The 9,739-nt window shown below is 42.1% G+C and overlaps 1 protein-coding gene across 2 annotated transcripts in view; it reads left to right on the forward strand.

The window, feature by feature from the left end:
* Positions 1-1,758: 1,758 nt before the first annotated feature.
* CACYBP (calcyclin binding protein) overlaps positions 1,759-9,739 on the forward strand; it is a 10,301-nt gene continuing 2,320 nt past the window's right edge. Inside the window, exons 1-5 of one of the 2 annotated variants that reach the window (XM_019648407.1) lie at positions 1,759-1,969; positions 5,823-6,042; positions 8,065-8,161; positions 8,419-8,518; positions 9,645-9,737. In XM_019648407.1, coding sequence (XP_019503952.1) covers positions 1,949-1,969; positions 5,823-6,042; positions 8,065-8,161; positions 8,419-8,518; positions 9,645-9,737 — 531 coding nt within the window. In that variant the 5' untranslated portion in view covers positions 1,759-1,948. Of the gene's footprint in view, positions 1,970-5,822; positions 6,043-8,064; positions 8,162-8,418; positions 8,519-9,644 lie in introns of both variants that reach the window. The other variant, XM_019648399.1, reaches the window with a different exon arrangement.

Here is a 9,739-nt window from a genome sequence, read left to right on the forward strand (position 1 = left end):
GCTGGAGAATAACTGGAGGAAGTGTTTTTGGGTGTGAGGATGATAAATTGGGAGGAGTTGTTTTATTTTTGTAGAGCAGCTGAATTTGAGGTGCTTATTAGACATCCAAGCAGAGGCAGAGTCTGGAGCTCAGAGGAGAGGTGGAGCTGAAGACATAGATATGAGAGTCACCGGATAACAGAAGGTATTTAAAATCTTGTGACTTTAGGGTATCTAGGGGGAGGAGTTGCCCCAGGTGCATAATCAAGCAAATTTGAAAATCACTGCATTAGGTCAAGTTTTCAAGTGGTGCAATGGTATATTTGTTCCTATTTAATTAAATACCTAAATAATACAGGCTTTTGATGGGACACCTTTTTTTAAAAAGTGATAATTAACATACAAAATGCACAGATCTTAGGAGTGCAATTCTGAATTTTGACAATTTTATGTATCACTGTAACATTTCTATTAGAAAAATTCCCTCCTGGGCCTACTTAAACTTTTAGTTAAGTATTACAAAAGAAACTACACAAATACAAGTTTAAAGCTCAATGAAATTGCTGCAAAGTAAACACACCTGGTAAGCAGCATCCAAATCAAGAAACAAAACAGTATCTGAACCTCAAAAGCCCCCTAGTGGCTCCTTCCTGTCATTGTCCTTCCCTCCAGAGGAAAGACTATCCTGGTTTTTAACACCATAGGCTAATTAGTTTTGCTGTTTTTAGACTTCGTTTAAGTGGAACCAAACGGTATGAACCCTTTTATGTTTGGCTTCTTTCCCTTAACGTCATGCTCCCAATTCTTTACTACGATAGTGGTCAACCTGAATTTTTTAATAGCTTTTTTCTTTCTGTGACTGGCTGATTCTGATCGCTACCTTGCCGACACATAAAGCTGAGTGAGCGCGGCTATCTGACTTCTCGGGGGTTACTGTCGTGTTCTCAACCGTGTTGCAGACGTATTGAAGCTGTCCGAGGCTAAAATATCTGAAAAGCGGGTTTCGCAGGGGCCCCACTGAGCAGAGCTGCTGGAGCCAGCAGAGCAGAATATATGTAGTTCCAGGAAAACTCGGCCCACGTTTTCTCTGGTCAGTGAAGTGATTTAAATCGAATCCAAACCCGGGTGAGAGCTGGAGACTCGCAGGATGGTCGGTGAAGGGGGCGAAGGCACCAGGGAAGTGCTTCAATACACCTCGCCGGAAAAGGAGAGACCGCTGTTGCTGTCCGAGAACGTGTCGCCTGGCATTAGCAGCCTTCAACCCCGGCGGCGTCCTAGCGCGGTCCGTGATGACGCCACCACGTCGCAGATCCTACATGGTGGTGACGTCTCCAGGCCGCCAGAACTCACTGAAAATCAACAGTTCCTTTCAGGATCCTCCATACTTAATATCTTCACTCTTTCCCATTTTAACATAACTAGGCTGGCCTTTTTTTTCTTTGTCCTTTTCTCACAGATCACCCTTAAACAAGATGGCTGCCTAGCTGGCCCGACGTCCTAAAGGAGACGGAAACAGCCGACTCTAGTTAGCTTCCGGTGTGGACCCCGAAGATATGTACGGTATTTCCGGGGTCGGGGTAAGAGACGCGAAGGCAGCGTTTCTGGACTGCGCCTGCGCAGCCAGGTCAAACGCGGTCAAAGTATAAGCAATACACTTGCCGGGGCGGGGAGGCTTCCGTCTTCTCGAACTGCGGGTTTGCTCGCGACAGTTGAGCGTTGTTAGGAGGCCGGGCGGGCGGGGCGGGGCCAGGCCCGGAGGGCGGGGCTAAGCGAGGCGGGCGGGGCTGGGGGGCGGTGGCGCCAGACTCGCGAAGGTTCCAGAGGCGCCGCGTGCGGTAGGCGGGTGGCGGTCTCGCCCAGGGTCGAGTGTGCGCACAGGCTGCCGGCGCTGCGCGTGGTGGCGGGGTGGCGTTTCCGGTTGATTCCGCTGCGGGACTGCTGCTCGGTTCTTGCGTGACCCAACCCGACCATGGCTTCAGCTGTGGAAGAGGTAAGCGGTCCCGTCCCATCTTCCTCAGTCAGCTTGGCCGGAGCTTTCCGCTCCGTCGCCCCTCACGCCCCCCACCGCCCGGTTTCCCGTGCCGATTGCCCTGGAGCCGCCTCCCTGGCGGCTTCCGGCGGCTTCGGGTCCCCTCTCTTCCCCGGCCTTGCACGCGCCCACCTGCAGCGGCCCCTGGTGCTCACCCCGCCACTGGGGCCTCCGCTTCCGCGGGAAGGTTGCCGATCGACGCCCGCCCCTCAGCCCCGGCCGGCGGTGCGTCCCCGCGCGCGCTGTGGGTGAGCGGGGTGTGTCGTGAGTTCTCGGTTGCAGCGCCGACCGCGGACCCCAGCGAGCTGGTCACCTTCACGTTTGTCTCAGGCCCTTTCCGCGCGCCTTGTTCTGAGCGGGGGACGTGAAGCCTCGTGACGTCCAAGCTGGTAGCGACAACCGGGTGTCAGCCCCTGGTGTGGGGCCGCGGGCCGGCCGGACGCCTCTGGTCCCAGCACCGTAATTCTCTCGGTCGTGTTTTCTGTCCTCACGCGAGTAGCTGTGTCCCTTGGGGCACGTTATTGTGCTCCCCTGTAGCCGGCGTTTCATAGGCTCACGAAGACCAAGTCGTAGTTTCGGCTGTTGAAAACAGTGCTTGGCCCACAGCAGTCGGCTGTGCGCGTTTTTAAAAACAAACAAATCGGAAAGTTTGTTGTCACTAGTGGTGGGGACATAGCCCATTTCTCTCTTGAGCTCTATCGACTCCGAGCAGCGGCGGCTCCACTCTTCTGGAGACAGCTGGGCAGTTACAACACGGGCACGAGAAGACTGGCGTTGCTCGTTCCCCGGCCTCAGGGAGACGGCAGCACGTAATCCTGCTCTTCACAGTGAAGTGAGGGGCATCTGTTCGCTGGGTTTGTTTCCTGGAGATCTTTTCCTCGATTTAAACAAGACGGGGGCGTCTCAAACCTGACTTTTTACGTCTTAAGAATCTGCTTTCAATGAACAACAGAAAAGAAGGCAGTGTGTGTTTTCAGCATTGTTTCTGGATAACCTGCCACAGGCTTGTGTTGCGTGGTAAAGAGGGTCCTCGGAGCACCCGCCCTGTGCCCTGAGAAAAAGGCTCCCTGAAGTGGCTGTGCAGGCGTGTATGTGGGGAGCGCAGTATTATTCCCGTTCAAAGGAAGGAACTTTCTCAATTGAGGCCCTTAAATATTTGGGGACACTTAGGGGTTTTTTTTTTTGTTTTATTTGAGATAAAATTCACCATTTGAGATCAGATTTAACCATTTTAAAATGTACAATTCAGTGTCTTTTAGTGTAGTCACAATTTTGTACAACCATTACCACTAATTCCAGAACCTTTTCATTACTGCCCCAAAAAGAAACCTATTAAATGTCCGTTAAACAGTCTCTTCCCACTCATGCCTCCCTGCTCCCAGGAAACGCTAATCTACTTGTCTCTCTATGGATTTGCCTATTCTGGGCATTGCATATAAGTGGAATCTTAAAATATGTCAGTCTGTGGCCTTCTGCTTTTTGGCTTCTTTCACTGAAGTATGTTTTCACGTTCATCCATGGTGTAGCCTGTATTTCTTTTTAAGGCTGAATAACGTTCCATTGTATGGATATAGCACATTTTGTTTATCAGTTCATCAGATGATGGCCATTTGGAGTATATCCGCTTCTTGGCTATCATGAACAATGCTGCTGTGAATACTGTGTTCAACTTTTTACGTGGACCTATGTTTTCAATTCTCTGGAGTATATATACCTAGGAGTGGAATTGCAGGTCATACGGTAACTGAGAAACTGCTAAACTTTCCAAAGTGGCTGCACCATTTTACATTCCCACAAGCAGTGTCTGAAGGTTCTGATTTCTGCAGATCCTCAGCAACTCTTGTTTTCTGGGTGTTTTTGTTATTGTTGACATTTGCTGTCCTGGTGTGTGTGAGGGTATCTCACTGTGGTTCTGATGTGCATTTCCTTAATGACTAAGGACGCCAAGCATCTTGTCATGTGCTTAGTGGCCATTTGTATATTTTTGGAGAAATGTGTGTTCAGGTTCTTTGCCCATTTTGAGGCACTTTTATTTTAATGTTTCCTAATGATTTGGAACTACAATAGATTAGAAGATAAAGCTTGAATGTGTTTAAGGGTGGTGATGTACAGGGGGTATGTGATTTTGCATAAGGAAAACAAATGAATACCAAGATAAATTAGATGAGAAACTGCTGTATCAAAAGACATCTTAAAGTGTGTGTGTGTGTAGGAAAAACACCAAAGAGATCGATTTTACTGGTTTCAGGTCTTCCTGTAACAGAAGAATTGAGGAATATCTAAAACAGGCCTGCTGTAAGTTGCTTCAGACTTACAATGGCTACGAGCACCTTACGTTTGTAGTACTTGAGAGCCAATACTGGCTATAAAAATAGGGCCTGGGAATCCCTTAATTCTCAGAGCTCTTTTCTGAGTTTAATAGAAAAAGGATTTCTGTTCAAGTAAAGAAGTAAAACCTCTTGTTTAGACTTGATACCTTTTTTAACTAAATCGCTTAGTCTAGGAACAAATACACTAATTTTGCATTTCAATATTTTTATTATGTTATTAAAACCAATTGGAACCAATGTGAATTTTTAAGCCATTATAATGAAAAAGATTGCTTTGAACTAAAGCATCTTGGTTGTATGCTCCAGAGATGAGTTTGCAATTTTCTTTTTTGTCTTAGTAATATGAGTTTGGGGGGGGGGGAGTATGGACAGGAGAGTGAGCACATTTGGACTTTTTATACCATATTATCAGTTACAGATGGTGAGGCAAGGGCATCTGAGTTAAATAAGACAACAAAAGACTTGAGTAACATTTTTCTGTTACTGCATTTTATAAGACTTAAGAAACAAAGAATTTCAAACTCTGCACTTCAGATGTTATACTGAGTTACTAAGCATTTAAAGATCTTTATATTGAGCCTTTTATGTGCTCTCAGGCTATAAATGGAAACATCTTCCTGTCAAATTGCTAGTATTTTTCTAAGCCCATTAATTTTTTAACAGTGTCTTTAACTCTTGAACTTCATAAAGTGTTGGCTCTACCTCTAGAAAGTAGAAATAGACTTCAGTAGGCGATCTACTGGCATGAGAAAAGAACAGGTGGCTTTTTCAGTGATCCAGGAACTTGTTGGATTGTTTGCCCAGGTTTTTTCTCTCTGCTGTGCACCCAATACCCAGACTTTTGACTGTAAGATTAAACCCAGAGCTTCAGAACAAGACTTTTTCTTAAAAGTAGAAACATGTCTTTCTTTTAATCTTTTGTCTTAAAAATTCAAACTTTTTAATGTGTTCCATTTGGGTATTTGGTGTAGGAAGATTAGAGGAACCACCATTGATAAAAGATTACCTCAGTAAAGCTGCTGTAGCATTTCACCGCACTCATGTATATACTCATCTTTTTTATTTTAATACTTAAAAAATTTCTAGTATCTGATGACTAGGACTGGCTTTTATAAGAAACCTTTGAATTCTGTTTTTTTGTTTAAAGATTTCTTCATCTGAGTTTATATATCACAAAAATATTTTGTAAATAAAATGTTCTACAACAAAGGTGGAGAATGGTCCACCAAACTGGAGAATTTAAGCTTGATTACCTGTTGTTACTTCAAGATTGTTTTCCTTAAAAAAAAAAAAGGAAACCTGCATTACTTACAAAATTTAGAAGATTGGAGTAGAGAGGATCCAAGTTGCAACCCAGCCCTAGAAAATAAATGAAGCTCTTAATTCTTAGCTGTCCTTTCAATAAACTAAAATGAATAATAGGCACAATATCAAACTATCAATCTTATTTACCATAACTAACTTACCTTTTATTTTTAACACAGCTACAGAAAGATCTAGACGAAGTAAAGGCATTGCTAGAAAAGACCACTAGAAAGAGAGTACGTGATGCCCTTACAGCTGAAAAATCCAAGATTGAGACAGAAATCAAGAACAAGATGCAGCAGAAATCACAGAAGAAAGCAGAACTTCTTGACAATGAAAAGCCAGCTGCTGTGGTTGCTCCCATTACTACAGGATATACAGTGAAAATCAGTAATTACGGTATGACTCGCTCCCCTACATCCCAGTCCTTCTGCCTCTGAGCAACTGATTACTCGATAGTGATCAACTAACAAACTTAATTTTTAAAATAGTTTTGAGTTTGTTTTTAGTGGTGTGAAAGAGAAGTCCCATCACTTATTTAGTAAGATGCTTTTTTAAGAGATGAGAAAGGAAAGGATACATTCGAGAAGCTATTAACAGGACAGCAAGATGATTTAGCACAATAATTAGCAACAAGAGAACCTAGTCTGAAACTTACTCAGTATATATGGGACACAATTTAATAATACCATTTTCTCTCAGTAGCTTGTAAACTTGTTTGCTTTGGAAGCATGGCAACGTATGTCTGAATGATGAGCTCTTAGACACAGGCAGGCACAATCTTATGTTTCTTTTTGCTCACAATATCTAGCACATAGTAAGCACTTAATAAATATTTGCTTAACTGAATAGAGATTTATAAAGTATGGGAATATAGCTGATGAAATAATTCTGCTGGAAGTGAGGAACAGGGAGAATTAGAAGAGACATTCAAGTTTGAGTTTGAAGGGTGAATTCAGCAAGTGTGAAAAAGGGATCGCATGAGCAAAACACAAATAGAGACATGAAAGGCATCATATATGTTGAGTTGTCAGTGGAAAGCAATGTGTGTCGTGCTTAAGAGATGTGCTATTACTATAGGAGTTATGCTGAGTTCTTAGTTGATACAGGAAACTGGTCTGAAGGTGGTAGGATTATGGCATATTAACCAGGAACGTAGATTTGTGTTTATGGGGAAACTTACCAATGTGGAGGATGGATTGAATGAATGGAAAGAAACTAGATAAAAGTTCTACAGAAGTTTGTAGGCCTTTTTCTTTCTTTTTCTTTTTGTAGTGCTTTTCCACTCTATAGGACTGAGGAAGTGTCAGGGATATGTATATACAATAAATACATAAATTTTTATATGATATGCTTTTTATGTGAAGTTTATATTTTTTGTGTTGACGGAATTCATTTAGTTTAGAGTCTAATGGAAATAGTTTGATAATGTATATTCAAACGGCATTTAATAGATATTGGTGGGTTAGTCAAATGAGCAGATTTGGATGAATCAGACTCTGAATTTATATTCTACTTTGTCAAAGAAGGGAATCGAGGAAGCCAGGATTGGTTGTGTTCATTGGAACTGCTTAGAGAAGTAGGAATGATTATGGAATTACACAACACTGATGTTGTGTAATTAGTGGAGAATCACCAATATTTAAGTACAGGACAAAATTATTACTATAAAAAGGGAAAATGAGCTACTATTAGAGAATATATTTAAGGATCATATTCCTTATTCTGAGGAATAAAAAGAACATGGGCTTTGTGTTCAGTAAACCTGAATTTGATTCCAAGTTCTACCACTAGCTAGGTGCCTAACTAGGGTAGGTTATTTAACACTTTGAAGCTCAATTTCTCCATCTAGAAAATTTCTTACTATATGTATATAATTGTTTTTTTTTTAAGATTTTATTGGGGAATTGGGGGAGGGGAACAGCATTGGGGAATCGGGGAAGGGGAACAGATAAGTTGCTGTCTTTTCTTCAGTCTAGTTGTCGAGGACGTTGATTCACTGGCCCATGTTGGTATTATCATTGTGCTCTTCCCGGGTGAGGCAGTCACTTACTGGCCATTGGACGGCCGCTCATGGTGGCTCACGGCAGCTCACAAAAGCGCATGCCAGCTGCCGACCAGCCCCACTGCATCATACGCCGTCACCGGCGACTCAAACAGCAGCCCAGCTCCAGGTTGAGCTGTTCACCATCTTAGCTGTAGAGGGTGCAGCATCACTGGCCCTCATGTGGGATCCAAACCGGGGCCCTGCTGCTCAGAGCTGGCATCCCAAGCCAACTCCTAACCAACATGCCACTTGGCCGGCCCATGTTTTTATATTTTTTATGTTTCTATTACTGGATATTCATTTTACTAAGTTTTATGAGCCATATGCATGTGCTATTCTTGACTCATGTCCCATTGTTTGATTTTTGTTGCTAGGATGGGATCAGTCAGATAAGTTCGTGAAAATCTACATTACCTTAATGGGAGTTCATCAGGTCCCTACAGAGAACGTGCAGGTGCAATTCACAGAGAGGTGAGTTCTCACGGGGACCATAGTGATCAGGAAGGCAGAGGTTGCCTTGTTATGGGCTCTTTGCAGTTTCTAAAGTTCTGCTTAAATTTAGACTACTTATCCTTTCTTTATAGCTGCTTTAAAGGAGTGGGTCTTACTCTCTGAGATGGCCAAATGCTTATCGATAACTAAAACAAAATTGGTGGCTTTTTTCTGCAAGAACTAGAGAGCACCTTTTGTAGAACCAGAAAGATAATGTATTTGCTATTGTGTTATAGGTCATTTGATCTTTTGGTAAAGAATCTAAATGGGAAGAGTTACTCCATGATTGTGAACAATCTTTTGAAACCCATCTCTGTGGAAGGCAGTTCAAAAAAAGTAAGTTTGCTTTTATTGTCATATGTGAAACCTCATTAAATTGAATCTGGCCGATTTAGAATTGAGATGAATTAATCTTTTATTGCGGGGATGTGCAAACTATAGTCTTTTCCTTGTTTTGTAAACAAAGTTTTATTTGAACATAGCCTGGCCCATTTGTACATGTGTAGTCTGGCTGCTTTTGTGCTACAATGGCAGAGTTAAGTAGCTAAAACAGACCATATGGCCTATGAAGCCTAAAACGAAGCTAAAATGTTTACTATCTGGGCCTTTACAGAAAAAGTTTTGCCAACTCCTGCTGTAGAAGAATAGGTTATTATAAGAATATTGCATTAAAATCAGGAGGGAAATAAGCTTTTAAAATAGTTAAGAGCGAGACTTGAGTTTTAATGCCAGTCTTGCCACTTACCGGTTGTGAACTTGATAGCTCACTGTGCCTCAAGTTTCCTCATTTGTACAATGGGAATAATAATTTATCTCACAAAGTTGAAATGATACACATACTGAAATGAAATATACAAAGTGTTTAAATTAATGGTAGCTATTATTAAAAGCTATGTGTTTTTAATACATAAAAGGACTTAAGCACTTAGCCTAGTTGGAGTCAGTAGAAACTATAAAAATAAACTCTTTTAGGAAACTCTTATTCACACTTTTCAATAATTCAGATAATCCCTCTTTTCTATCTAATTTAAATAAATAATGTTTAATGCATTTGGTGTATAGTTGTGCCATTCTGTCATCTATGTTTGCCAAGAATCGTATAGTAGCTTATAAGGGAATGTTAGAATATAATTTATTGATTAGCTTGTGTCTCACCACTCCCTTTTCATCTACAAATCTCACAGCTGAAGGAATACTCAAGACTCCTTGGAGTTACATGGATCCTTGTTGAAAGAGTTGTATGTTCTTGATCTGCCTGCTTTCTCACCTTCCAGACTCATTACCCATAGGGCCTTATATGACTGGATTTTTGCCTGTCTCTAACCTCTTTATTATATTACTCCATCCTTCAAAATGCAGCCACTCTTCCTTTTTTTCAAATACACCAGTCATCCCATCTTGGAGCCTTCCTTCTTATCTGCGCGTGTTCTATTTTTTACCTATTTTCCCGCTTTTTTTCCAGGTCAAGACAGATAAAGTGATTATCTTATGTAGAAAGAAAGCGGAAAACACACGGTGGGACTACCTGACTCAGGTTGAAAAAGAATGCAAAGAGAA

Source organism: Hipposideros armiger, unplaced genomic scaffold (assembly GCF_001890085.2).
Source record: "Hipposideros armiger isolate ML-2016 unplaced genomic scaffold, ASM189008v1 scaffold_6, whole genome shotgun sequence".
Lineage (NCBI taxonomy): Eukaryota > Metazoa > Chordata > Mammalia > Chiroptera > Hipposideridae > Hipposideros > Hipposideros armiger.